The sequence below is a fragment of the Talpa occidentalis genome, unplaced genomic scaffold (genome assembly GCF_014898055.3).
Source record: "Talpa occidentalis isolate TD23 unplaced genomic scaffold, MPIMG_talOcc4v2.1 talOcc4.9, whole genome shotgun sequence".
Classification (NCBI taxonomy): Eukaryota; Metazoa; Chordata; class Mammalia; order Eulipotyphla; family Talpidae; genus Talpa; species Talpa occidentalis.
Window position 1 is genome coordinate 117,841,785 of NW_023605305.1, and position 27,022 is coordinate 117,868,806.

The 27,022-nt window shown below is 71.4% G+C and overlaps 6 protein-coding genes across 7 annotated transcripts in view; 4 read left to right on the forward strand and 2 right to left on the reverse strand.

Annotated features, from left to right (window-relative positions):
- Window positions 1-5,671: 5,671 nt before the first annotated feature.
- On the reverse strand, window positions 5,672-6,136 carry LOC119235414 (histone H2B type 3-B). Its single transcript, XM_037498763.2, has one exon. It carries the CDS (start codon window positions 6,095-6,097, stop codon window positions 5,717-5,719), a length of 381 nt encoding a protein of 126 aa, XP_037354660.1. The 5' UTR covers window positions 6,098-6,136; the 3' UTR covers window positions 5,672-5,716.
- A 210-nt stretch (window positions 6,137-6,346) lies between these two features.
- LOC119235413 (histone H2A type 3) lies at window positions 6,347-6,894 on the forward strand. Its single transcript, XM_037498762.2, has one exon. It carries the CDS (start codon window positions 6,407-6,409, stop codon window positions 6,797-6,799), a length of 393 nt encoding a protein of 130 aa, XP_037354659.1. The 5' UTR covers window positions 6,347-6,406; the 3' UTR covers window positions 6,800-6,894.
- A 4,000-nt stretch (window positions 6,895-10,894) lies between these two features.
- On the forward strand, window positions 10,895-11,632 carry H3-4 (H3.4 histone, cluster member). Its single transcript, XM_037498761.2, has one exon. It carries the CDS (start codon window positions 11,067-11,069, stop codon window positions 11,475-11,477), a length of 411 nt encoding a protein of 136 aa, XP_037354658.1. The 5' UTR covers window positions 10,895-11,066; the 3' UTR covers window positions 11,478-11,632.
- Window positions 11,633-12,946: 1,314 nt separating this feature from the next.
- TRIM17 (tripartite motif containing 17) lies at window positions 12,947-17,149 on the forward strand. Of its 2 annotated transcripts, XM_054691054.1 has the most exons (7): window positions 12,947-12,978; window positions 13,953-14,384; window positions 15,030-15,125; window positions 15,306-15,536; window positions 16,060-16,082; window positions 16,163-16,263; window positions 16,477-17,149. In XM_054691054.1, exons 2-7 carry the CDS (start codon window positions 13,956-13,958, stop codon window positions 17,022-17,024), a joined length of 1,428 nt encoding a protein of 475 aa, XP_054547029.1. In that variant the 5' UTR covers window positions 12,947-12,978; window positions 13,953-13,955; the 3' UTR covers window positions 17,025-17,149. The 2 variants fall into 2 exon arrangements, with proteins under 2 accessions (XP_054547029.1, XP_037354656.1); XM_037498759.2 differs by having other exon boundaries at window positions 16,163-17,149.
- Window positions 17,150-17,606: 457 nt separating this feature from the next.
- TRIM11 (tripartite motif containing 11) lies at window positions 17,607-24,810 on the forward strand. The gene is made up of 6 exons (XM_037498760.2): window positions 17,607-18,024; window positions 22,095-22,190; window positions 22,311-22,541; window positions 23,078-23,100; window positions 23,168-23,268; window positions 23,620-24,810. Exons 1-6 carry the CDS (start codon window positions 17,617-17,619, stop codon window positions 24,165-24,167), a joined length of 1,407 nt encoding a protein of 468 aa, XP_037354657.1. The 5' UTR covers window positions 17,607-17,616; the 3' UTR covers window positions 24,168-24,810.
- A 492-nt stretch (window positions 24,811-25,302) lies between these two features.
- The window catches only part of OBSCN (obscurin, cytoskeletal calmodulin and titin-interacting RhoGEF), a 59,715-nt gene continuing 57,995 nt past the window's right edge, over window positions 25,303-27,022 (reverse strand). The window contains 7 exon segments of the mRNA XM_037500912.1: window positions 25,303-25,498; window positions 25,569-25,718; window positions 25,798-25,873; window positions 25,944-26,167; window positions 26,242-26,481; window positions 26,594-26,678; window positions 26,792-26,962. Coding sequence (XP_037356809.1) covers window positions 25,303-25,498; window positions 25,569-25,718; window positions 25,798-25,873; window positions 25,944-26,167; window positions 26,242-26,481; window positions 26,594-26,678; window positions 26,792-26,962 — 1,142 coding nt within the window.

The following is a 27,022-nucleotide window of genomic DNA, read 5'->3' on the forward strand; positions in this document are numbered from 1 at the left end:
CCCTCTGCTCCTCAGGGCTGGGCGGCAGGTCGCTCTGCCCTCGCGGCCCGGGCGAGCAGGCCGCGCCAGAGCCGGCTCCGGGCCCTCCTCGCGCTGCGGTGCCGCCCGAGCCACCAGCACAGGCCCCCTCCGAAGTGCCCCGTCCCTGCCGCGGGCGCGGGCCGCGGGCAGTTGGCCCCAGGCCCGTCTTCCTTCCCCCAGAAGGACCTTGTGTCCCCCACACCCACGGGGGTGGGGGGTGGGGGGGCCCAGACTGGCCCTGGGGGACAAGCACCCGGGACGCTGCCCGCGCAAGTCCAGGGTCCAGACCCGAGGCCCAAGCGCGGGGAGAGGGCGGCAGGGAGCACAGACCGCGGGGCGGGGCGTGGGGGCAGCACCCTTCAGGGAACTCCCGGGTGCTTGGGGGAGCGCGAGCCCGGTGGGGGGGGGCCGCGGCGCCCTCGCGGGGGGGGGGGGGGGCCGGGGCCGGGGCCTCCTCCAGCGGGGCTGTCCCCACCCGGGCCGCGCGGGCCCCGCGGCGCCGCCGTCCTCCTCGGCCCAGAGGCGCGCGGCACGCCCGGCAGAGGCGGGGGCCCCGGCAGAGGCGGGGGCCGCGGGCGCAGGCGGCGGGCGGGCCGGGCGGGAGCGCCGGGGCGGGACGCGGCCGAGAGCGGCCCGGGGCGCCCGCCGGGTCCCGGCAGCGGAGGGCGCGGCGGCGCGGACCGGGCCGCGGCTCCGCCTGGGGGGGGGTCGGCCGCCCGCCCGCCGCGCGAGGCCCACAGCGCCGGCCCCGGCGGAGAGTCGCCGCGCCCGCCGCCTGGAGCGGCCGGGACCCCGGACCCGAGCGCGGGCGCCGGACCCGCTTCCCCGCGGGGCGCAGACTGCGGACGGCCGCGGGCGCGCGCCCCGCCCCGGCCCGCCCACCCCGCCGCGCCGCGCCGCCCCTGCCGCAGCCTCGCGTCACCCGCCGCCTGAGCGCGGGGCGGGCGGGTGGGGACGCGCCCCCCAGGCCCGTGAGGGCGGCCGCGGAGAGGGCCGGCGTCGCTGTGGGGGCAGCTGGGGCCGCCGGCGCGGCGGTTTCTTTTGAAAACAACCGAGCATGGAGCTGAAACACACCCACACCCCTCACACACCCCTCCACACACCCACACCCCGCACACACCCACACCCCTCACACGCACACACACATCCCTCCACACACCCCTCCACACCCACAACCCTCACACCCACACCCCCTCACACCCCCACCTCCTCACACGCACACACCCCTCACAAGCCCCTCCACACACCCACACCCCTCACACGCACACACACACATCCCTCCACACACCCCTCACACCCACACCCCTCACACGCCCCTCCACACACCCACCCCTCACACACACACCCCTCCCACCCACACCCCCTCACACGCACACACACCCCTCCACACACCCCTCACACCCACATCCCTCCACACGCCCCTCACACCCACACCCCTTACACACCGCCACACTCACACCCCTACACACACCCACACCCCTCACACACATCCCTACACACCCCTCACACCCACACCCCTCACATACGCACCCCCACGCGCACCCCTCAACACACCCAACCCTCCACACACCCCTCCCACACCCACACCCGCACCCTCCACGCACACCCCTCACCCGCCCACACTCCTCACCCGCCCACACCCCTCACATGCCCACTCACAGGCCCACCCACGCACACCCCTCACACGCCCACACTCCTCACACACACACCCACGCGCACCCCCCCCCCACACACCCCTGCAAGCACTGACGCGCACTGCGCCGTCTCTGAGTCTCCAGGGCGCGCGGAGCCGCAACCCCGCCTCGGGAGCGCGCCGGCCCGGCCACTCCGCGGGGCGCCCTCCCCCGCCCCCCCGCCACTTCCTGCGCAGCGGGGCAGACGCCAGGGGCGAGGCCGGTCGCACGACGTGGCCCGCCGGGGCCCCCCCCGCCCGGACGCCCCGCTCCCCCCTCGTCCCTGCCCCGGGCGCGCGGCGGGGACGGGCACGGCCGAGGCCGCTGGGACAGGCCGCGCGCGGGTCACGTCGGGCTGCGCCGCGGGGACCGGCGGCGGCGGCCCCTTGGGATGCGCGCCCTCGCGGCCGGCCAGGCGGACGCGGGGAGCCCGGGAGGACGCGGGGAAAGCGCTGCCCCTGCGCCCGCCCAGCGGGGCCTCGAGCGCCGCCGGCCCGCGCCCTGAGCCCGCCCGCGCCCTCGCCTCTCGCGGGGCCGTCGGAAGCCGCCGCGGCCCTCCCGGCGCCGCATCACGGCGGAGCTGCCGCGGGGCGAACGGCGCCCAGGGGCGCGCCCTCCCGCGCCGGCCCCGCGGCCCCGCCCGCCAGACAAAGGTCTGGAGCGGGGAAGCGCGACCCGACGCCGCGCCGCGGGCCTGCGCGCGGATTGGAGCGGCCGCCGCCCAATGGGAAGGCGGCGCCGGCACCTGCATTTACATAAACCCCGCGGCCCGCCGTGCGCGTGGCTGCCGCCCAATCGGCGTTGAGCGACTTGGAGCCGTCATTTAAATACGGGGCCGTAAACACGCCGCGGGGGCGCGTCATCCCCCCCTCCCGTTCCCCCCGTTTTCTTGTTCGAACGTTTGCGTGCGTGGTCGGCGCCTCAACAGGCGGCGAGTTGGGCGCGAGCGCAGCCGCGGAGAGCTCGTGCTCGGGACGCTGGAGCAGCGCGTCCACGACACCGGGGCCCCCATCACGGGCAGGCGCCCCGGAGGTGCCGAGGACGCGCGCCTGCTGCTCCCCGGCCAAGCACGCGGTGTCCCGGGGCGCCGAGGCCATCACCCGGTCCACCCGCGGTGCCCACACCCAGGAGCCCCCCAGTGCTCAGGAAGGAGCCGCCACCTGGTGTGGTGCTGTGGGTGATGGGGTTGGGCCAAGCGAGACAAAGGGGAGCCCCACTTGCTCTGATGACACGGCCCCAGGGGCTCCCCCAGTGGGGAGCAGAACAGGCGGATCTACTGAAATGCACTGCTGAGGGGAGCAGTGGGCGAGTCAGGACAGGTCTGCCGCGCCATGGGGGTAGCTCCCTGGCTGGGGCTAGAAATTGTGCTGCAGAGGCTGCGGATGCTTCATAGGCCGTGTCTTAACCTCTCGAGCCACCAGGGAGGCCTTGTGGTTCCTTTTTAAAAGGGCATTTTTGTCCCCAAGATCTTTGTTCCATGACTTCATGTTTCTGAGTCTTACAAGGATTTCAGGTTATACCTGCAAAATCCCTCCAGAACCTACCTGAAGACTTTATCTCGTTATTTCAGGCCCAGAGGAAAGTCCCTTAACCTAGCTCTGCACCTCCGCCTGCTCTCTAGTATTTGCTGCACACCGCCTCACCCTTCTTACCCAAGCTAATCCCACTTGCCAGGAGTCAAATGGCTTCAGAGTTTAGGTTTGTGTGAACCACAACCGAATTTATTTTGACAGGATTGAATATGCAGGTAACATGGTCGCTTCTTGACTCCATTTTTCTGTTAGCACCATTACAGCTCTGTGCTGGAGACACTTCATTTTCTTGAACCTAAATTTCTATTTCCTGACCCCGTGCCACCCCCCGGGGCCCAGTCAGCAGGCCCCTGCTTCAGAGCAGGACCCTACTCTGCGGGCTTAGGAACTGTTACCTTTTGAGATGATAAAGGATGTTGATCTTTGTTCACAGATCATCGTTCAAAGTTCAACTATACCTAGGAAGGCAAAAACAATTGAGAAAATGGATTACTGAGCAAACGAATATAATAGTCAAGCAGAACTTCCAGCCCAGGTGCAATGCATACTCCAATGCAGGCATAATTTGCAAGTTTGCTTACAGCGCCTTCTCTCTCAAGATTCATGGCCAGGGCCTCAGCACGCTTATCTACAAGATGAGCAGCCGACCAGGTGGTCTTTCTATCCAAGGCCATCCCCGAAAGCCTGCATCTTTCCCCCCTTGCCTTGCCCCCTTTGTCTGGCGACTGCTGCAAATGGTTGTGCCAAAAACTGATGCTATCCATGTAACAGGCACGGACACAGTTGTGCATAAAGAAGCCCTTGGTCTTTACACCGGTGCTCACACCTTGCGGGGCTGCCCAGGTCCGGGACCGCATGCATGAGTCATAAAGCGGCGCCTGACCTCAGCATTCCTGAAGCACCCCTTGTTCTTCCCCGGCCTGGGTAAAAGGCTAGCATTAGTTTCTACAACAGAATGACTATGCCAACTACCTCGCGTCTAGGAAAAAAGTGGTATTTCCATTACTATCCACGTCTGCGTTCTACTTCTGGGAACACCCTTGGTGCCCAGATCAGCGCCAGCTGTGCCCGTGGACGCGGGAGGGACTGAGGCGTGATGGAGGGAGGGACTGGCACAACCCTGCTGATTACAGGTTTTACTAAATCTTCTTCCTTTGACAATTATCAAAACATACTCGTTTTTTAGAAAAAGTTGTGTCCTGTCCAGATGATTTTTTTAAAGAGACTACAGATGACAAGTATGTTTAAATTTCAACTTAAGAGCCTGGTAGAGAAGGGCGACCCTGGACACAGCAGCACGCCCGCACCGGGGGGCAGCCCTGAGGCAGCACTGCAGTGGACGTGAGTGTGCAGAGAACAGTCTTATCTAAAATCCCTCCCCAGCCACGGAAAAAATTAATGGGAGTATTTTTATTAATGGATTTGGCATCAAACTGCTGTTTCACTGAGTGGCGTGACCGTTTTGGTCCTCAGAATGTTGGGGTTTGCACCCTGACAAAATATTTCACATGCCGACTTTAAAACGCACGTCCTAGAAATCGAGCGCGCCCACGGACAAGGGTTGGGGTCAGGGGCCTTCCGACCACAGCAACTGGCTGCGCGGGTCCCTGACCCCCGACCCCCAGCCCGTGCCGACACACACACACCCGTGGAGACCCCGCCAAACCTGGAACGGACGTTTTGCCTGCGCTGCCCGCTGCCTGCGGAGACGACGACCCCTCCCACACCGCCGGTTCTCAAGCACCCCAGGGTGAGCAGGAGCATTTGGGCCCATGAACGGCATCTGGGGCGCAAACCCCGTCTCCATGAACTTGTCAACTGTCAGGGCCGCTTTCCTGCTCCGCACAGAGCGACCCGGGGCGGCGGGCAAGGGTCATTTTTCCCTCCGGCCCGGCACACTCGCGCCCCTCCCTCTCCTCCTGCACCCCGCTTTGCGCACCCCGCCCCGGGCCACCCGCCGAACCTGCGCTCGGGTCGCACCCGCAAGAAGGACCCCGCCCCGCGACTGCCGCAGCTCGGCTCGCCCCTCAGCACCCCTCTCCCCGACAGCCCGAACCCCTTTCTCATCACCGCACAGGACAAGCGGCGCAGGACGCCCCTGCAGGCGCCGCCCGGGCCTCCCTGACGCGCAGAGGCGCCGCCCGGGGAGGGGGGTCCGCGTCGCCGACGGAGGCCAGCGCGCTCGGAACAGGCGAGCGCCGCCGCGGGCCCCAGCCCGGGAGGGGCCCGCGCGGGCAGGTGACGCCCGCGGGGTACGTGACCGCAGCAGCAGCGCCCGGCAGGGGGGCCGCGCCCCAGCCCCGGCGGACGCGGCGCCAGGCCGCCCCCCACCCCCCGCAGACCGGGGCGGCGGCGAGGGGCCCCCGGGCCGCGCCAGCCACGCCTCCCCCGGGGCCCGGCTCCGCCGCCGGCCTTCACCGTGTGCGACACCCTTTCTCGACAGTGTGGGTGGCTCTGAAAAGAGCCTTTGGGTGCGGGCGCGCGGCGCGCTCACTTGGAGCTCGTGTACTTGGTGACGGCCTTGGTGCCCTCGGACACGGCGTGCTTGGCCAGCTCGCCGGGCAGCAGCAGGCGCACGGCCGTCTGCACCTCGCGCGACGTGATGGTCGAGCGCTTGTTGTAGTGCGCCAGGCGGGACGCCTCGCTCGCGATGCGCTCGAAGATGTCGTTGACGAAGGAGTTCATGATGCCCATGGCCTTGGACGAGATGCCCGTGTCGGGGTGCACCTGCTTCAGCACCTTGTACACGTAGATGGAGTAGCTCTCCTTGCGGCTGCGCTTGCGCTTCTTGCCGTCCTTCTTCTGCGCCTTGGTCACCGCCTTCTTGGAGCCCTTCTTGGGCGCGGGCGCCGACTTGGAGGGGTCCGGCATGATGGCGGCTCGCTCGCAACAAGAAAAACCTGCGCCGGGCGCCACCGTATTTGAATGTCCCGTATTCAAATGAGGGATCAGAAGCTCCTATTTACTCATAGGCTCCAACGCTGAGCAACGTCATCTGTGGAAGGCGCGCATGCAAATTAGGGGATACGGACTTCCCGCTCTGATTGGCTGTTGTCGCTATCCAATCGGAAGGCGCCATCTAGCCTACCTCGGGACCATATATAAGGGCTCACCGGGGCGCGCGCGGCTTTCACTTCAGCTCCGTTCCTTGCTCGCCTGAGTCCCCGTGCAACCCCGGAGATGTCCGGCCGCGGCAAACAGGGCGGTAAAGCGCGCGCCAAAGCCAAGTCGCGCTCCTCGCGCGCGGGCCTGCAGTTCCCCGTGGGCCGCGTGCACCGGCTACTCCGCAAGGGCAACTACTCGGAGCGCGTGGGCGCGGGCGCGCCCGTGTACCTGGCGGCCGTGCTGGAGTACCTGACGGCCGAGATCCTGGAGCTGGCGGGCAACGCGGCGCGCGACAACAAGAAGACGCGCATCATCCCGCGCCACCTGCAGTTGGCCATCCGCAACGACGAGGAGCTCAACAAGCTGCTCGGCCGCGTGACCATCGCGCAGGGCGGCGTGCTGCCCAACATCCAGGCCGTGCTGCTGCCCAAGAAGACGGAGAGCCACCACAAGGCCAAGGGCAAGTGAGGCCGCGCCGGGCGGACGGGCCCCGGCCGGGCCCTGCGACACCAAAGGCTCTTTTCAGAGCCACCACCGCTTCCCGAGGAGAGCTGCACGCCGGGGCCGCGCCGGAGTGGGCGGGAGCCGCGTGCCCGGGGGCGGGGTGTTTGGCCCTGACTCGCGGCTTCTCCCGGGGCGGGGCGAGAGCGCTCGGCTGCGAGGCGCACCCGCTGCCCGGCACGGGCTCCCCGCCGCGCCCCGCGGGCGCTCGCTGTGTTCCCAGGCGGTGACGCAACTTACACCCGCCGGAGTCTCGCCCCCGCCCCCGAGCCGCGCGCGCCCATTGCGCCCAGGTGGTCGCTTTCTGGGGCGGGGGGCCGCCGGGGTGGCCGCAGCCCGAGGTCGCCGGCAGTGGGGAGCGCCTGTGCGGGGGCGCGCCCCGCACCCTCACAACCTGCTTCAAAACGCCTGCTTCAGCGCTCTCGTGAGAGAGAAGCTGGCGCGGCGTCTCGGGCTGCGCGGGCCCTCGCGCGCGGGCCGGGGCCGGCTGTGGGCGGGGCGGGCGAGGTGAGGGCCGGGCGGCGTGTACGCCCGACGGGCCAGCGGGGGGCGCGGGGCCCCGGGGGGTCGGCTGAGGGCGGTTTCCCGGGCGCGGCGGGAGGGGGCGCCGCGCGGGAGGCCGAGGACCAGGGGCGCTCGGCACCAGGTCGGCGCGGGGCCCGTGTCCGCCCGCCGGCCCTGACGCGGGTGCCGCGAGGCGAGGCCACCCTCGGCCGGCGCCCGGGCCGGCGCGGCGCCCACACTCCCCGCGCCCCTATTGGCTCGCGCCCGAGCGGCGGGCGGGGCCGGCGCGGGAGTCCGGGCTGCGCTGCAGTGCGGGGCGCGGCCCGGGGGGAGGGCGGCCGCCCCCGAGTCCGCGCCCGCCGATCCGGCGTTTTGCCGGGGCCCCCGCCGCTCTGAGACCGGCGGGCGTCGGGAGGGAGGCGGCGCGGGCCCTGGGAGCGGCCTCGCGGGGGGCGCCGCGCGGGCTGCTGAATCGATTTCATGTGATTAAAGCTGACCCCAAGGACGCCGTCTGCGCAGCGCGCGCGGCGGCGGCGTGGGCCGGCAGCGATGCGGAGCCGGGCGCGGGCGGGGCGGGGGAGGGCCTGGGGGGCGGGGCGGGGGAGGGGCTGCGGGGGGCGGGCGCTGCCCGCACGAGCACGCCCGCGCGCGCGAGGCTGGAGATCTGCTCCCCGGGCGGGAGGCGGCGGCGAGGTGCTGGGGAAGACGCGCGCCCGCCGTGGGGCGGAGGGGGCGCGCGGGCGCGGGGAGCGGATCTGGGGGTCGGTGGGGAAGGGAGGCGGGGGGCCTCCTGGAGTGGAAAGGGCTCCGGGACGGGACGCGGGTGGCCCTGCGCGGGGGCGCGCCCCCAAGGCTGGTTTTGGGGGACCGGGCGTCCAGGTGAAAGCGGGCGGGGGGCGCACGCCGCGTGAGTGCAGGCGGGGGTCGAGCGTGGGGTGCAGGGCAGGGCGGCCAAGGATTGCGCCCAGCGCGCGCGAGGCCTCTGGGGGCCGAGCGGTCCCGGTGGGCGCCGGGGCCGAGCGCAGCGGTGCACAGGGGCGGCCGGGGGCTTCGGGGCGCGCTCGCGGGCGGCGGGGCGCGGGGCCGCGGCTGCTCGGCTCCGCCGGCGGCGCATGCGCAGGGGTCCTCGGGCGGGGCCGGGCGCGCCCCGCTCTCCGGCTTCGGGCTGCGGTGGGCGCGGAGCGGAGCGCGGGGACCCGGGGCGCCAGCGGGCGGCGCGCGGCGATACTGGACAAAGGGGCGCTGGGGGCTGCGGGGTCGGGGACGCGCTGCTCGTGGAAGACCCGGCCCGGGTTCTGTCGCGCTCGGGCACGATTCCCGGGGTCCGAGGCCCTGGGCCGAGCGCTTTCCCGCACCCCTCGGGCGGGCGCCCCGCCCCCGTCTCCGCCCGCGCGCTCCCCGCGGCGGCGCCTGCCCGCGAGCGCCTGGGCCCCGGCCCCAAGAAGGGCAGCCTCGGCCCCGGGGCCGGTCTCGGCGCCGCTCGCGGGCGCGGGGGTGGATCGCCCGGGGGCCTCCTCGCCCGCTCGCCCTGCCCCTGCCCAGGGCGTCCGTCTCCGCCTCCCTTTGCTCTGCGCGCGGCGCCCCTGGGTGCTGGGTCCTGCTTAGCGGTTTTCTTCCTTTTCCTCTCCCGCTGCTGCCCGCGTCTCCGAGCCGGGCCCAGCGCGACGGCGGGGCTCAGCGCGCTCGCCCGTGCGGTACCGACTATTTTGAATTAGAGCTACCTGAGCAGCACCTGTGCGAGGACACGGCGTCTCTCCGTGCCCCTGACAGCTGGAGAGGCTGCCCTGAGAAAGGCGCCCCCGCTGCCCCCCTCGTCCCCACACGGGAGTCAGGGCCAGGCCGCGGAGGAGCCGGGTCGCTCCCGTGCGCGGCGTCTGCTCAGCCCTCGCAAGCGCGGCTGCCTCTGAGGCCCCTCGTGGCCCCCCCGCACCCCCACCCCCACCCCCACCCTAGCTTCCCCCGCCCCCAGCTTCTCTTAATGTTTTTCTAGTGTTAACCTGCCCCTGTGTAGGTAGTGGACTACCCAACAGAACCCGGGGCAGGGTCAGATTTTCTCCTCCTTTCCACAGACACACCTCGGATCCCACATACCCTTTCTTGTTACTGAGCGTCTCTGTCATTTTATTATCTCAGGGTTGGCACAGGGCGTGGGGCAGGCAAATACCGTGCTCAAAGAACAAACCCCAAGTGGGTCAGGAGAGCGTTTTACTGGAGAGGACTATTGCAGGCGACGGAAGAGGACCACTGCGATGGGCAGGGAAACTCTCTCCCCGTTTTCGGTGTCGGTGGAGGTTCCGTGACGAGAGAGATCAGCAAGAGCAAAGAGCAAGTGTCAGGTTCACAGGGACCTTCCTGAGGAAACCAGACCTGGAGGAGTGGGAGGAAGGTGACCCCGGGAGCGCAAGCAGGATACACGAGGCGGCAAAATACACGTTGCGGCCGGAGGAAGAGAAGCAACATTTCAACCCTGGCCTGTGCAGAGCTTGGCCCTCACTTTCCTGCCTTGGGTCAACGAGGATTTCTCCTGGCATGGGGTGGGCGTCTTTCCCACGGAGCTCGCACTCCTGTGGCCAGCAGAAAGGTGGGAGCTCGGACGCCCCTTTACACCTATTTTTCAAGCACCGTTGGTTCAAAATAATCCTTGTGCTGAAGCGTTTTTTTTTTTTTTTTTTAATGCTACAGGAACGGGTGTAGGCCACAGGTGGGGTGTGAGAGGATTCGTCAGAGACAGCAGGGACAGCACAGGCGGATCCGCTGAGATCCACTGCTGAGGGGAGCAGTGGGGGGAAAGGAGAGGTCTGCCGGGTCATGTGGGTCAGCTCCCTGGCCGGGGACCGAACTCGGGCCACAGTGGCTGGCGCTAGCTTCATTGTGCCGAGACTTAACCCCGGCCCCACCAGGGAGGCCCTGAAGTGGTTTATTTTGGGGCGACACACACCTCCGCCCTCCAGCCGTGCCCTTGCTCAGGGGCTGCGGGCGTCTGCAACGAGAGCACCGAACAAGAGGAAGGACCGGCGGGGGAGCTGGATGGCGGGGCTGGCGGGGCTGGGTCAGGGGAGGCTTGGCCCTGAGGTGCCCAGTTCTCGAGAGGGACGAGGACCTCGGCGCCTGGGGGTGGGGGAGGCGCTGACGTCGGGGGAAACGTCCTACTGGATCCTTTCAAGGGCGTTCCCGCTGCAGACCAGAGTGGGGCCTTTGGCGGGTCTGCGCCCTGCCTGGTCGGGAAACGAGAGGGGATCCCCGAGTCAGCTGCGCCTCGAGGGAAGGGGGGCAGTGCCTTGGACCGGCGCTGAGACCTCAACACCGGCCCCGGGCGAAGGCCAAATTTTGAGCACACGCTTCTAGAAGGTTCTTCCCGCCCTGCCCGGGCTGATCTATCCCGTCACAGAACCTCCACCGACACCTAAAACGGGGAGAGAGAAATGCAGGAACCGAGCGGCAGGTGGTGACGCCCACGACCACAGGCCCCGGGGCCCGAGGCCCGACCCGCCCAGCCCGCGGGTGTTGGAGAAGCGCCCGAGGGCCCCCCTCAGCGGGCGGCCGCGCCCTGGCTGCGCCTGGATCAGAGGCTGGCCAATGAGCAAGCGACCCCCCGGGCCAATCAGAGCACAGCCTACCATCGCGCCACCCGGCGGCCAGCCAATAGGAGGGCGGGAGCCTCTATAAAAGCAGGCTCTGCGGTCGGGCTCACCACTCGGCGAGGAGCGGCAGACCCGGCAGCGCCCTCGGCATGGCCCGCACGAAGCAGACGGCCCGCAAGTCCACCGGCGGCAAGGCCCCGCGCAAGCAGCTGGCCACCAAGGTGGCCCGCAAGAGCGCGCCGGCCACGGGCGGCGTCAAGAAGCCGCACCGCTACCGGCCCGGCACCGTGGCGCTGCGCGAGATCCGCCGCTACCAGAAGTCCACCGAGCTGCTCATCCGCAAGCTGCCCTTCCAGCGCCTGGTGCGCGAGATCGCGCAGGACTTCAAGACTGACCTGCGCTTCCAGAGCTCGGCCGTCATGGCGCTGCAGGAGGCCTGCGAGTCCTACCTGGTGGGGCTGTTCGAGGACACCAACCTGTGCGCCATCCACGCCAAGCGCGTCACCATCATGCCCAAGGACATCCAGCTGGCGCGCCGCATCCGCGGGGAGCGCGCCTAGGCCCGCGTGCGCGTGCACGCGTCACCCCAAAGGCTCTTTTCAGAGCCACCATCTTGTCCCGAAAAGTGCTGTCCATGCTCGGCCTCGTGCCCGCTGCCACCTCAGGGTCTTGCTGGTCAGCGGGTGGGTGGCCGGTGCCGCGGGGGAGGGTGTGGGCGCGGCAGGAACCGGCCTCTGGCGCCCTCATCAGTCCCGGCGGGCGGGGCTTCCCTGGGGCCAAATGGGCGCCTGGGCCGGGCCGCAGGCAGGCCGGGCGCGCTGGCCGCGGGGACCGCGCACCCGGCGCCCCAGGCCGAGTCGGGCTCCTCTCGGCCAGGTCCGCAGGGCAGCGGCCCCGGCCCGCCTGAGGGCGCGGGTGGACGAGGTCCCGGCCCGCGAGCCATCCCGAAGGCGCAGCCAGGGCCCGGGAGGACGCCCCCCGGGTCTCCCAGCGCGCCGGCCTGTTCCTCGGGCGGGGTCCCGCGGGTCGAGCTGTAGGGCCCGCGCGGGACTCGGAGGACGGCGGCTGCGGTGTCCCCATCGCTCGAAAGGGGCCTCTTGGCCGCTCGCACGTGTCCGCGCACGCGCCCTCCCAGCACGACGCCCGGTGGTCGCCAAACGGCGCGGACGCCGCATGCCCGGACGCCCTGCGCGCGCTTTGCGCTGCCGAGCTCCCGCCGGGGCGCCCTGGGTCTCCTCAGGCCTGAGCCGGGGCGAGCTCGGCCGCTCCCTCGTCTGCCGCGTTGCTGCGCCCCGGCCGCAGGAGCACGTGACCCCCGCGCGGGGTGCAGCGAGCACCGCTCCTGGGGCCCCCGGGCGACCCGCGCCCGCCTAAGCCAAGCTGGGGGAACGCGGCCGGCCGCCCCGCGCAGCCGCACTCCGTGCCCTCCTGGGGCCCCGCGCGGGGAGCAGCCCTCGGCCGCGGGACGGGGGGCCGCGGGAGGGGGGGCACCGGGACCAGCGAGCAAGTCGCCCCCGGCCCGCCCTGCCCGGCCCGCGCCGCGCTCGGACAGCCGGGGGCGCAGGCGGCGTGGGGGTCCCGCCGCCCTCCCGGGCCTGGCGATGCCGCTGACCGTCCGTTTCTCCGCTGTCCTGGGCCGGCTCCAGCCTGTCCTCACCTGCCCCCCCCGCGCTGCACCCCCACGAGTACTGGGGAGCGCATCACCCCGTAAGGTCAGGGCTCAGGCTGGGGGGGCAGCGAGCCGCGGACACCCACTGCGGTGCTGCCCCTAACCCGGCCCGCGCCCACCAGGCGCCCCCGACCCGCCCCCCATGCGTCCCGCGCCCCCAGCGCCCCGACCACACCCCGCGGGCTGACGCCACAAAGCCGGGCCCCGCGCGGGGCCGGAAGTGCCCGCGGACGGGGCGGCGCCCGCGCTCGCGAGTGGCCCCGGCGCTGGCGGGCTGGGGTCGGGCGCGGAGCGGCGCCGGCCGTGGACACGCGCGCGCCTCCGCTTTGAAGATGGTGAAAAGCTGAAGCCACGGGCTGAGCCGCGACTGCAGGGGTCCCTCCTGCCCGCAGGTGGCCGGCCGGGGCCCCCCTCTGTGCGCCTGGCGGGGCTCCGCGTGGGGGTGACCACCCGCGCGTGGCCGCTGGGATGGAGGGAGGGGGCGGCCCCAAGGCTGTGGCCAGCGCAGGACCGCGGGGTCCAGACGTGGCTTTAAACAGTCAGGAGCCGGACTGGGGCGCGGGGGCCCCCATCCGCAGCCCCGTGTGCAGCCCGTCCCTTTGGGGTGCAGGCCCGCGTGCTCCTGGGTTCACACCCCCCCACCCCCACCCCGGGTGGACAAGCACGGACAGGGCACGCGGCAGCCAGAGTGGACGCAGCGAGAGCCGAGCGGACTTTACTCAGGACTCGCGACGGGCAGAGACCTCGGCGTGATCGGGGCTGGCTCGGCTCGGAACCCCACTGCGCAGGGGGCTGAGCGGCCGGGGCTGCGGCACCAGGCACGGGGAGTCGGGCTCAGCCCATGCAGCAGGGCCCCCGCTGCACCGGACAGAGCAGAGACAGACTGATGTCCAGGGCCTGGTCGGAACGTGCCGGAGCCCAGCAGAGTTTAGTCAAGGAAGCTGCCAACCTCACTCCCAAATGGAAGAGATTTGTCTTCTCACCTCACTGCCCCTGCCCTGCCCTGGCACAGCTCACGCTGCCCAGGCCGGCAGCAGCAGCAGGGCCTGGGCTCAGCACAGCCTGGGGGCACAGAGGGGTGTGCACAGCCCAGGAGCAGAGTGGGGGCTCAGGGGCCAGAGGCCCTTGGTCTGGGGTGGCGGAAAGGCCTGTGAGACCAGCCCAGCGCAAGGCGGGTCCAGCTCAAACTCATAGCAAGTGGGGTGAGGGTCCCCATCAGGCAGCCCCAGGGGATTCTCAGATGCCCCTAAAACCAGGGGGCCCGCAGGACGCGGCGCGGGGAGCTGGTTGCTGGCCGCCGGGGTCTGTCTGCAGGAGGGCGCTGCAGGGAGCAGCTGGCAGAGGGTGGCACACGGCTCCCCCCCAGGACATGGATGCCGTGGAGCTCGCCAGAAAGCTGCAGGAGGAGGCCACCTGCGCCATCTGCCTGGACTACTTCACGGACCCGGTGATGACCGCCTGCGGCCACAACTTCTGCCGCGAGTGCATCCGGCTGACCTGGGAGAAGGCCAGAGGCAAGAAGGGGCGGCGCAAGCGCAGGGACTCCTTCCCCTGCCCCGAGTGCCGCGAGCTGTCCCCCCAGAGGAACCTGCGACCCAACCGCCTGCTGACCAAGGTGGCGGAGATGGCGCGGCAGCACCCGTGCCCGCAGCGCGGCGACCTGTGCCAGACGCACCAGGAGCCGCTCAAGCTGTACTGCGAGGACGACCGGAGCCCCATCTGCGTGGTGTGCAGGGAGTCCCGGGAGCACCGTCCGCACAGGGTGCTCCCCGTGGAAGAGGCCGCGCAGGAGCACAAGGTGGGCGGGAGGGGCGGGCGAGGGCTGGACGGGGAGCCCAGACGGGTGCCTCCCCACGCCACGGGGGTGTGGGCATCGCAGCCAGGCCACCCCGGCCAGAGGGAGCCCCTTCCCTCGCCCGTTCCTCCAGCCAGGCCCAGGGGCCGGACCCGCCAAGACGGCCCAGCAGCCCAGTGGGCACAGGCAGAGCCACAGTGGCCGCCAGCCCCTAACAGCAAGCAGAGCGGGGTGGCGGCGGGGGTTGGGGTGGGGGGAGAGCAGCCAGTCCAGGCTCCCCGGGGCTGGGAGCGCCCCCCGCGGTCAGTTCCCAGGCTGCAGCTGAGGCTGGAGGCTGACGTGGCTGTGCCCGTGCGGCAGGGGCTGGGGTCTCCACCAGGCACAGCCCCACCCCGGCCGCGCCCCAGAGGCCCTGGGCCTGACACGTGTGACCGGCCTGGGTGGCGGCTCCGAAGTGCAACTCCCCAGCCTTTACCCGGAGGGGCTGCTGACAACCCTAAGTGTCTGTGGCCTGTCAGGCCAGGGGGTTCTGGGGTGCCATGCCCAACCCCTGACTGCATCGACCCCAGCTCCAAACACCCCTCCTCCCGAAGGGCGCACCTGGGCAGGTGCAGAGCCGCTGACCCTGCCCCACGTCTGCGACCCCAGGCAAGGCTGGAGGAGGACGTGGCCAGCCTGCGGGCGGAGGTGGCCAAGACAGGGGCGCTGCGGGCGCAGGAGGAGCAGAGCCTGGTGGACTGGCAGGCAAGTGCCGGGCTGGAGCAGGGCGGGAGGCGGCCAGCTAGGGGAACCAGGGCTCAGCAGGCCGGGGCAGTGGGCGCCATGGGGTCAGCGGCCACGGGGCCCAGGGCCAGGCGGGCTGTGCCTGCTGAGCCTGGGCGGGGGACCCTGGGCGGGCCGGCGCCCACATCCACACCCCCCCAGGAGCTGGTGCAGGCGCGGCGGCGGCGCATCCTGGCAGAGTTCGAGAAGGTGCGGCTCCTGCTGGTGGACGAGCAGCAGCGGCTCCTCCGGGCCCTGAAGGAGGAGGAGGCCGAGACAGCAGGGCGGCTGCAGGGGCGCAGGGCCGCGCTGGCCCAGCAGGGCCTCACGCTGGAGCTGCTGCTGCAGCAGCTGGAGGACCTGGGCGGGCGGACCCCGCTGCAGCTGCTGCAGGTGCGGCCCGGCTGGCGGGAGGGGCGGGGCCCAGGTGCACCGAGGCCGCTGCACGCCCGGCTGCTCAGAGGCTCGTGGCCCTGCCCTGTCCTCCCAGGCGCCTTGTCCCATCCCGCGCCCTCTTCCCACAGGCCTGGGTCTGTGGGGTTGGCACCACACCATGAGCTCCCCTAGCTCGCCCCTTCTGAGCCGTGGGAGGGCTCCCCACAGGCCCAGCGCGCCTGTGCGCTGCCGCCCTCCCCGCCCAGAGAGGTAGCCTGGGCAGCTGCCATCCAGGTGGCAACCCACACAGGACACCCAGCCCAGAGCGAGTCCCAGCAGCCTGGGGAGGTGCCCGCAGGACCGTGACGCGGAGTGTGCACAATGATGGCAGAGTCACAGCAGAGAGCTGTTGCACACACGTGCATGCACACGCACAGGCAGGCCCAGTGAGGCCTACAGACAACCAGTCAGCCCCCAAGTAGACAGGGTGGAGGGGGCTGTGAGGGAGGGGCCCAACCTCTGCCGCCCCCTGTCTCCACAGGCCATGAAGGACCCACCGAGCAGGTACCTTACCACAGCGGTGGGGGGGGCAGGGGCGGGCCCACGTGGGGCCCCGGGGACAGTGAGACCTGTGTCCACTGGAGGAAGAGCAGCGCGCCGGTGCAGTACCCAGAGGCCACGCCCGCACTGCTAAGGACCGTCTGCAGGGTCCCGGGGCAGATCGAGGTGCTCAAGACCTTCCAAGGTAAGCGCCCGTGCTCCCAGCCAGGCTGTGGCCCTCAGGGACCCGCTCCTGGAGCCGCGGAGACACTGTGCGCCCAGCCCCGGCCCCAAGCAGTCTCCCTGGGCTCAGCCACGTGGGCAGTCTGGGGTTCAGGGAGTGAGGCGGGTGGCCCTGCTAGGGTCCTCCCCGCAGGCCCTGAAGGCCTCCCCCTGCCCGCCCCACGCCCGCACGCAGAGGACGTGCTGCCCGACCCGGCCACGGCGTACCCCTACCTTCTCCTGTACGAGAGCCGCCAGCGGCGCTACCTGAGCACCCCTCCGGACGGCGTGCCCTGCAGCCGCGACAGGTTCCTGGCCTACCCCTGCGCCGTGGGCCGCGAGGCCTTCTCCTCCGGGAGGCACTACTGGGAGGTGGGCATGAACCTGACCGGCGAGGCCCTGTGGGCCCTGGGCGTGTGCAGGGACAACGTGAGCCGCCGGGACAGGGTCCCCAAGCGCCCCGAGAACGGGTTCTGGGTGGTGCAGCTTTCCAAGGGGAAGCGCCAGGAGCCTGTGGCACCCGCCCCGACCCCCGTCACACTGACGGAGCCCCCCAGCCACGTGGGCGTCTTCCTGGACTTCGAGGCGGGCGAGGTCTCCTTCTACAACCTGCGGGACGGCTCCCACCTGCACACCTACGCCCAGGCGGCCTTCCCCGGGCCGCTGCAGCCCTTCTTCTGCCTCGGCACCCCCAAGTCGGGCCAGATGGTCATCTCCACCGTGACGCTGTGGGTGAAGGGCTGAGGGCTCAGGCCGGGGCCCGGCCCCCTGCTGCGGCCCCGGGACGTGCAGCCCGCAGGGGGGCCACGAGCAGCCCCCCAGATTCACGATTAAAGCACTTGCATGTGAGAGGCCGGCCTCGGGTCAGACGTGCGCGCGGCCGCCCGGGCGGACCCCGCGGGCAGGGACGAGCCCCGCGGCGGGGCGGCGGCCACAGTGGACACCCCGCCCGTGTCCAGCCGCCAGGCGGCGTCCCTGGCCGGGGATGGGTCACGAGGAGCCCCCGCACCCGGGGGTGGGGGGTAACGCAGAGCGGGGGTCACCAGGGGTCACCCTTCCTCTCACGCCCGCCCAGTCCGCGCTGACCCCCACCCGACGCGACGGGCACCCCCCCCCCGGGCGCCCGCCCCCCCCCCCCCCCCCGGCGGGGCCCCGGGCGCACGCGCGCGGGCGCGCCCCGGGGCCACCCCTCGCCGCGGGCGCCGCGGCCACGTGACAGCCGCGGCCAATCCGGGGAGCCCCCCCCCCGCTTCCCGCTTCCTGCTTCCGCCGGGCCGCTTCCTGCTTCCGCGGCGCCGCGCGAGCCCGGCCGCCCGCCCGCCCGCCCGCGCGCGCCATGGCGGCCCCCGACCTGTCCGCCAACCTGCAGGAGGAGGCCACCTGCGCCATCTGCCTGGACTACTTCACGGACCCCGTGATGACCGACTGCGGCCACAACTTCTGCCGCGAGTGCATCCGGCGCTGCTGGGGCCAGCCCGACGGCCCCTACGCCTGCCCCGAGTGCCGCGAGCTGTCGGCGCAGCGCAACCTGCGGCCCAACCGGCCGCTCGCCAAGATGGCCGAGCTGGCGCGCCGCCTGCACCCGCCGTCGCCGGTGCCGCAGGGCGTGTGCGCCGCGCACCGCGAGCCGCTGGCCGCCTTCTGCGGGGACGAGCTGCGCCTGCTCTGCGCCGCCTGCGAGCGCTCGGGCGAGCACTGGGCGCACCGCGTGCGGCCGCTGCAGGACGCGGCCGAGGACCTCAAGGTGCGCGCGGGGGCGGGCGGGGGCGCCCCGGACCCCGGACCCCGGCCGCCCGCCTCGGGGCGCAGCCCGCGCGGCCGGGGACACGCGCGCCCGCCTCGCCCCAGCTGCGCGGCCGGCGCGGGCCGGGGCCCCCGAAGCGGGCCCGCGCCCCGAGCCCGCGCCCCGCCCGGCCGGCACCCGCGGGAGGGCGAGGCCCGGCCGCCCCGGGGCGAGCGGAAGCGGGGTCCGCGCCGCCGCGGCCCCTCCCGGCCGCGCCCCCTGCCCCGGGGCCCCCCGGGCGCGCCCGCGGGCCTCCCCCGCACCCGGCGGCGCGGGCGCCCTGAGGTCGGGGTGCCGCTCCCGGCGGGGGCGCAGGCGAGGGCGGGCGGCCCCGGGCGGCCAGGACCCACCCGTGGGCCGCACCGCGACAGCTCGGCTCCCGCTGCTGCGCGGGGTCGCGGGGCGCCCGCTCCTGCCGATGTGCGCACAGCGACGGCGGAGGCTGCAGGGCGGACCCGCACCCCGGCCGCCCTGCCCAGTGGCCTCCCGGGGCCCCCGCGGCCCGCCGAGGTCAGCCCCGGACCCGCCCGCGTGGGCAGCTGAGAACCAGCGTGTCCCACAGGCCCCCAGAGGCTGAGGGGACCCCTTTGCGCCCTGCCTGGACCCACGGGCCCCTTTCCTGCCTCACCCGCCAGGGCTCCCCGGGCGCCAGCCAGTACCCGCGCGCGCCGGGTGCAGGGAGAGGCCGGGCGGCCGTGTCAGGCGCTGTCGCCCCAGGACCTCCCCAAATCCCGGCAGTGACCCTGCAGCCCTGAGCAGGGGGAACCTGCGGGCGCCCCATCCCGCCAAGGGACCCGCGGGTCGTGCTGAGGCGCGGGCTCTGGCGGTCCCCGCCTCGCGCCCTGCTGGCCGCAGCCTGGGTCCACCGAGAGGGACCGTGGACAGTGTTGCACGTGCCCTTAGCTTTAGGCCGAGTGCAGTGGTTCAAACTCACTATTTAAAGCAATTTTACTTCCCCGAGCCCTAACTGGACTAGTAAATTTTGCCCACAAATGAAAGCCAGCCCGTGCCCGGCAGGGGCCCCGAGGGGTCGGGAATTTGCTCAGATTCACAGGCTGTTGCTTCCCGGGATCTTACGTATTTAACACCCTCGCGTGTTTTTGTTTTTTTACATTTTTGTTCACAGTTCATTCCCTTAAAGGAAATAACTCGCTTTAAAGACTGTCGAATAAAAAGTTATGAAAGGATTATGCCAGGACGTTCCTACGCTAAGAGGACACGTGCTGTGTCGTGGACACTAAGGGGGGCTTCAGACACCCTCGAGAACGCGCGTGTTACTCTCTGCGCAGCCCCTGCGCGGGGCGGGCTCGGTGGCTTTGGATCCTGTGTCTAAGCCGACTTTGTGCCTCTCTGTCCCGACAGGGCAGTTTTCTTGAGATTGTTCCCCAGGGCCACGTGGGGATAATTTCAAAGTTCACTTTCCGCCTATTTTTGAGTTTTCAAAATGTCAAAATACTGAAAGCGTAGGGGATTCCAAATAACAGTTACTTGTTTCATCAACAGACAGTCCCTGCCGGCCAGCGTAGGGCTCTCCCGGTGACCAGCAGGCAGCCGGGGTGTCCTCGGCCCGGGCCGTCGAGCTGAAATCGGCTTGAGTAAGACCCGGGAGAGCCTTGGAGCCAGTGGGGCCCGACGCGGGGCCCGGCCTGGGCCGGGCTTGGGCCTCCGCGGCGCCCGGCCTTGGAAGTGCGTGACATTCAGGTTTACTTCAGAACCCTCGTAATGTTGATTTTGTCCACTTGGGCCCCATGCAAAATGCTTTCTCTGAAAAATTTTTGTTAAACCTTTTATATAATTTTACGTTTTAAAAACAAGTTTTGGCTCGAGGCCAACGATTTTTTCCTTCACAGTATTTTTGTGAGAAGCAAGTGGGGGCTCCCTGAGGGCCCCCGCCTGGGGGGGAGGGGCTGCGGGCACGGGAGGTGGCACCCCAGCAGGACTGGGGAGCAGCCCCAGGAGACCCCGGGAGCTGGGTTGTTCCCTTCCATTTAGTAGCTTTGGAAATTACGTTTTATCAGGAGGCAGCGCTTCGTGTCTCATTTTTAAGTGCAAGCAATTGTGCGGACTGTCTCTTCGTCGTCCCCGGAGGCTCAGGACATTTGTATTTCAGGCAACACAGAAACGTGGGAGTTGGTTTTTTACCACACCCCCAAATCTGCGGGCCCCTCTCCTGTGCAGCGGCTGCCTGCATCCCGGGGTCGGGGGAGCCCTTGGGCCCCCATCTCAGCCCCTGCCGCCTCCTGGAGCGTCTGCCTGGGCCCTGCGGTCACAGGGCTGTACCGCGGTGCGGGGTGGCCTTTCTGTGGGTCCCTGGGGGTGCGCGGCCCGGAGGCGTCTCCACTGCCCTGGGCTGGCCATCCTGGGGCGCCCTGCAGCCACTGGGAATCCGCCACTGCGTGGGGTCGAGCACGGTGGCCCCTCCTAGGTGGCCATGGAGGCCCCGGACTTCAGCTCTCATGGGGCGGTGTGGGGGCGCCGGCCTCTCCCCTCCCCGTGGGCCGCGGCTCACAGGGGGCCTGGCTCTTGTCCAGGGGGCTCCCCCGCGCACGCTCGGGGCTCGTGGCGCCAGGCACAGGCTGCCATGTGGGCCACGGCGGCGGGTGAGGCCGGGGCAGCACGCCTCGACGGCCAGGCTCTCGGCCCCAGGGGCTCCAGGCGGCACTCGGTGGGGCGCAGCCCGTCCTGTGCCCTGGCGCCGGGTTTCGGGTCTGGCAGTGTTGGCACAACGTGCGTCCGAGACCCGGTCCCCGCCGCCTGGGCAAGTGACGCTCCCGCCGGCGGTCTCCGGGGCTGCCCGTGCCTTTTGCTTTAGGGGTGACGTGAGGCAGTGACGGGGCGTCACCTGGCCAGACCCTGGGAGGGTCGTTCTTTGGACTTTGCGAGCTGGGGGGCGGGGCCTCGGGCTGCCTCGGCCCTGTGCGTGTCCCCCCCTCTGGCGCTGGCCCTGGGTTTGGAGCTGCCCTTGCGCTCCTGCCCAGGCCAGCTTGTGCCCCTGGATGGCTCCCGCCTCCGGCCCGGGCCAGCACACCCTGACATGGCCGTGGGGGCCAGTGCGGCCAGGCTGTGGGGGCCGGGGAGCTGCGCTGGTCCCAGGGCCCGCGTCCGGCCGCACTCTCCGGGCTCTGGTGGAGCCGCCGGGCCGGGCGGGGCCGGGTGCTGGGGCGCGCACCCAGCCCTCACGTGTCAGGCCGTGCCCGTTTGCCCTCGGGGTTGAGGCCTGTGGGGTGGACTGGCCAGTGACTCCACTACCCAGCTGGGCCTTCCGTCGTCATTTCGCTCTCCTGCCCTCTCCGCCCCCCTGGCCCCCGGGGCGAGGGGTGTCCGCCCTTCCGGGCTCCGGCCTTGTTCCGCTGGGGTCTGGCCGAGGGGCCAGGGGTGCCAAGGCCACGCCTCACTCTGCTCTCCCTCACTCTGACGCCACAGGAGGGGAGCGAAAACCCCGAAAGCAGGCGGCCAGTGGCCTGGGCGCCCGCTCGGGGATGATGGCCGGGGCAGCGTCCCCACGGCTCAAGAGGGGCTGGGCCTGGCGGCGCGTGGGAGTGACGGTGGGTGTGGGGACCAGCGGGAGCCCCTTCAGGGCAGGCCGCACGGGCATCTGGCCCCTGGGGACTTGCCCTGCGCTCTGTGTGGGTCAGGGGCTGGGCGTCCAGGGTGGGTTGGGGTCAGGGCGCCCCCCCCCCATTGGCGCAGCACAGCTCTGGCCCCACGCCCAACAGACCTCCGCCGGAGTGGGCACGGATGGGCACCCGGTGCCAAGCGGGCAGGACATGTGGCCAGCGTAGGTCCAGGAGTGACCCAGGACTCGCCCTCCGGAGAGTCCCCTGCCCGCCCGTGTCCCGTCCTCCAGGCCCACACCTGCCCTTCTGGGGAGGCACAGCCTTCGCTGCGCCCTGGCCCCCCGGGGCCTGCGGAGGAGCCGCGGCCATGGCAGGAGGGCGCTGGCCAGGCTGCCCGCCTGTGGTCTGCGCCCGCGGTCTGCGGGGCCCTCTGGGCATCGGGCATAGCCACGGCTCACCAGCCTCCACCCGCAGGGGAAGCTGCAGGCGTCGCTGGAGCATCTGCGGAAGCAAATGGAGGAGGCGCTGCTGTTCCAGGCCCAGGCGGAGGAGACCTGCGCCTTGTGGCAGGCATGCAGGGGCGGGCGGGGCACCGGACACCCCCTCCCGGGCGCGGGGGCAGGAGGGCTGGGCGCAGGGAGCCCCGGGGTACGCGGCCGCCTGGCCCTCAGCCCCGCTCTGGCCCCGCAGAAGATGATCGAGAGCCAGCGGCAGAACGTGCTGGCGGAGTTCGCGCGGCTGCGGGGCCTGCTGGCCGAGGAGGAGCGGCGGCTGCTGCAGAAGCTGGCGGAAGAGGAGCGGGAGGTGCTGCCGCCCCTGCGGGAGAGCGCCGCGCGGCTGGGGCAGCAGAGCACCCAGCTGGCCGCGCTCATCGCTGAGCTGGAGGGCCGCTGCCAGCTGCCGGCGCTGGGGCTGCTGCAGGTGCGTGGGGCGGGCATGGGGCCGGCCTGGGGGGCGCGGGGGTCCTGGCTGTCCCGCTGCGCCTCCGCACCTGTGAACCCGCAGGGCCAGGAGTCCCGGGCACGGTTTGGGCCCTGTGGCGGCAGGGCCTGGAGGGTGGGCAGACCCTGCTCAGCCTGGGGGCCCGGGGCTGCTCCTAGGCCGGCTGTGGGCATCGGGGCCTGGTGGGGCTGCACCGTGGGCGGCTCCAGGGGTCAGGGGCCGCCCTTGGAAGCCAGCCCCGGCCACCAGGCCCCAAGGGGCTGCCCCAGGCGGTGACATGGCACCAAGTGCTTGTTGGTCACCACAGGAGAGGAGGGGTAAGAGGCAGGCTGGGAGGGGGCACCCCACGCTGCACAGAGGCACCTCCGAGGGCAGGGGTCAGCCGGGCTGGCCTCCCAGGGTTCGATGCCTCCAGGCTCTATTCCTGGGGCGCGGGGCGTGTGTCCGGGCGCCGGCGTGTGGCCCACTGCGGGGAGGCCCGGCCAGGTGACCAGCTGCATGTGTCTCTCCCACAGGACGTCAGGGACACCCTGCGCAGGTAGGAGCCTGGCCCCCAGGGAAGGGGCGGGGGTGCCGTGGCCACGTGACAGCAGCTGCCCCCCCAGGGTCCAAGACGTGAAGCTGCAGCCGCCCGAGGTGGTGCCCATGGAGATGAGGACGGTGTGCCGGGTGCCGGGGCTGGTGGAGGCCCTGCGCGGCTTCCGAGGTGGGTGCAGCGGCCGGCCAGGCGCCTCAGGCAGGGGGGCTGGCCCTGGGGCCCTGCAGGCGGCTTGGTCGTGGGTCAGGGCTGCAGGGAGATGGGGCCAAGGGGCAGCCGGGCCCAGGCTCTTGGCTGGTGTCCTTGGGGAGCGTGCCGGTCAGCCCAGAGCCCGGGCCCACAGGGGCCAGAGTGCCCAGCAAGAAGCTGGGTGGAAACCCAGGGTATCCCCCTGCCCTCGGGGGAAGAGCCAGAGGAGAGGGGGGCCTTCTAGACCACCCAAGTCACTGCGGCTGGGGGGATGGGGAGGCTGCGGGGCCTGCGCCGTCGGGCACAGGGTGACCGTGGCTCTTTCTGCAGGGGACGTGACCCTGGACCCTGACACCGCCAACCCCGAGCTGGTCCTGTCGGAGGACGGGCGGAGCGTGCGGCGGGGGGACCTGCGCCAGGCCCTGCCCGACAGCCCCGCCCGCTTCGACCCCGGGCCCTGCGTGCTGGGCCGCCAGCCCCTGACCTCGGGCCGGCACTACTGGGAGGTGGAGGTGGGGGAGCGGGCCAGCTGGGCGCTGGGCGTCTGCCGGGAGGACGCCAACCGCAAGGAGAAGGGCGAGCTGTTTGCAGGCAACGGCTTCTGGATCCTGGTGTTCCTGGGGAGCTACTACAACTCGCCCGAGCGGGCCTTCGCCCCACTGCGGGCCCCGCCGCGCCGTGTGGGCGTCTTCCTGGACTACGAGGCCGGCCGCCTGTCTTTCTACAGCGTGGCGGACGGCTCGCTCCTGTACGCCTTCCCCGAGACGCCCTTCTCGGGCACCCTGCGGGCCCTCTTCTCGCCACTGTCCGGGGGCCCGGTCCCCATGACCATCTGCAAGCTGAAAGGCGGGCCTGGGGACACACCGGCCCCCCAGTGAGCAGCCTGGTGCTCAGGGCCCGCCGTGCTGGGCCCAGCCCCGGGAGCCGCCTTCACCAGCCCCAGCGCCCACAGCTCTGCCTCCAGGAGCCTCCGTCCCACGCTCAGGGCTGCGCTGGAGTCCGGGGCCTGCACAGCCCGGCCCTGGAGCCCCGCAAGCCCCGAGGGGAGGTGGCCACCCCGTACCCGGGTTGGGTCCTCTACCTGCCTGGGAAGGACAGGGGCACAGCCACTGCATCCTCACGAGAGGCCGTCTTAGGAGAGCCAGCAGGAGGCGCTGCCCACCCAGGGCCAGCAGAGGGCCATGCAGCCAGGACACGGAGCCTCATGCGCGAGAACAAACCCCTGCAGGACTCTGGACAATGCCCTTCCCTGGCCTGGGAGTCGGAGCCCCCGATGTGCCTGTCCTGCCTGGGGCCGCACGCCTGCAGACCCCGACTCGTCCAGGGGCTGGCTCTGCGTCGTCCCCTCCACAGCGGCTGCGCCCCAGGCTGTATTTATTGTGAGGCCCGGACCCATTAAATACACTGACACCCCATCCATCGTCCAGCGCGGCTCAGAGGCGGCGACCAGAGCACGGGCTCTGGCTGCAGCCTGGCCCCGGGGGTCAGTGTGCACCTGGCCCTGGGCTGGGGAGGCCGGAACTCCAGGTGAAGGAGGGGGTCCCATGGGGGCAGTGGGGGGCTGAGCAGGCGGGGCTGGGGGCTCGGCCACCGCGCCTACCCAGGGGGACTGTGTGACCGCCAGGGCAGCAAGTGGAACAGGAGCTCGTCCACGGGCAAAGGGCGCCCTGCAGCCTGTGTTCCCCACTTCCAGGCAGGAGCAGCGCTGGGCGGAGGGTGGAGCCTGTGGGCACCGCCCGGCCTCCAGGGCACATTCCTGAGCAGGACGCCCTCACTGGCCCTGACAGCCTGGCCGGCTGCCCCCCAGATGCTGCTGACCCAGGTGGACAGAGGGCGGTAGTGGCCACCCTCGGGACCGCAGCCCCATCTGAGCCACAGAGCCGGTCACGGGGGTGCCTTGACGCCTGCACCTCTCACGCCCAGAAGGCAGTTCTGCCGCCCGTGGGTCCCCCCAATGCCGGGAGGTGACGGCCCCCCGGACAGAGCAAGCGACGCGTCTGGGCTGGTGCAGCTTTATTGGCGAGGCCGTGCGGGCGGGGCGCGGGCGGGGCGCGGCCTCCGGGACAGCAGGGCCCGTCTCCGCTCCCGCTCCCGCACGAAGGCGCGCAGCCGCGCGGTGGGGAAGGCGACGGCTGCGGGCGGCGAGCTGGCCGGGCCCTCCTCGGTCAGCCACGGGCTCTGCAGGCAGCTGGACGCGCATGGCCGGCCCCTGGGGTCCAGGAGGGGGTGTCAGTTGGGGGCGCGCGGCGGGGGGGCAGGGGGGCTGGGGGGCGGCTCACCAGGGGTGCGCGCACAGCGTGCTCCGGAGGAAGGCCACGGCGCCCCCCGACAGCCCGGCGTAGCAGCGGCCCAGCCGGATCAGCCCCTTGCGCAGGCCCCTCTGCAGGTCTCGCGCGCCCTCGCTGCTCACCGGGTACTCGGCGCTCAGCCTGCGGGGGCGGGGAGGGTCACCGGCCGGGTGACGGAGGGGCCCGGGGTTGTCCCAGTGGCCCTGCACCCAGGACTTACAGGACGAAGGCGGTCACACCGATGGCCCAGATGTCCGTCTGCGGGACAGCACCGCGGCCCTCCAGCAGCTCCGGAGCTGGGGAGTACATGGGCACCGGTGAGCAGCAGGGCACGGCCCCCCAAACCAGGGCTGCCCACGCACGCACCCATCGTCTCCAGGTGGTCCCGGAAGCCCTCCGGCGGCGGCACCCTCTCCTGGGCCAGGCTCTGGGCGCTGCCCAGGTCCACGACCTTGAGCAGGTTGTACTCCGTGACGATCATGTTCTCGGACCGGAGGTCCAGGTGCAGGATGCCGCGCGCGTGCAGGTACTGGGCGGCGCTCAGCATCTGCCACAGGTAGTCCTTCACCTCGGACTCGGAGTAGGAGGCCCTGGGGACGGGCGCGGCTCAGGGCAGGGAGCACGGGGTGTGGGGGGGGCGGGGGGACACCACCCGGGCCCTCACCTCTCGGCCAGGGCGGGGAGCAGCTCAGGGCCGGAGCAGAGCTCCTGGACGAGCACCAGGTGCCGGGGGCTGAGGTAGGCGGCCTGCAGCTGGGCCAGGTGCGGGTGGCGCAGCGCCTTGAGGGCCTGGTACTCCCGCAGCACGGCCTCCCGCTCCTCGGGCCGGTAGGGCACGATCTTGGCGGCCAGCGCCCGCCCGCTCGCCCTCTCCCGGCACTGATGCACCACGCTGAAGCGGCCCCTGGGGACAGGCCAGGCTCGTGGGGCTCCTGCCCACGCGCACCTGGGGGGTGCGGGGGTGCGGCAAGGGCCGGGTGTGTGGAGGGGCGCGGGGCAGGGTGGGGCAGGCGCACCTCCGGATCTGCGTCTGGAAGGCGAAGGTCTGGGTGCTGGGCAGCGGTGCGGCTGGTCGCGCGGGGCCGCTCTCGTCCTCAGAGGCTGCAGCGAGGGCAGAGCCCGTGACAGGGGGCCCGCCCCACAGCCCCAGATCCTCCCCTCTCCCCCATCATCCCCAGCCCCACTCTCAGGCCCTGGGGGCAGCCGGTGCTCACCCAGGTGGCGGGGCCCCCCCAGGAGCACCTGCTCCGAGGGGCTGCTGAAGGGACCCATGCCCGCCTTGCTGACGCAGGCCGTGCGGAAGGCGTAGGCACCGCCCCGGGGCAGCTTGCGGGCCAGGTAGCAGCAGTCGGACACGTCGGCCGCCAGGGTGCTCCAGCCGCCGCCTAGAGCCGCCCGTGTGAGCCCGGCCTGGGGCGCCCCCCCACCCCCACGCCTGTCCCAGG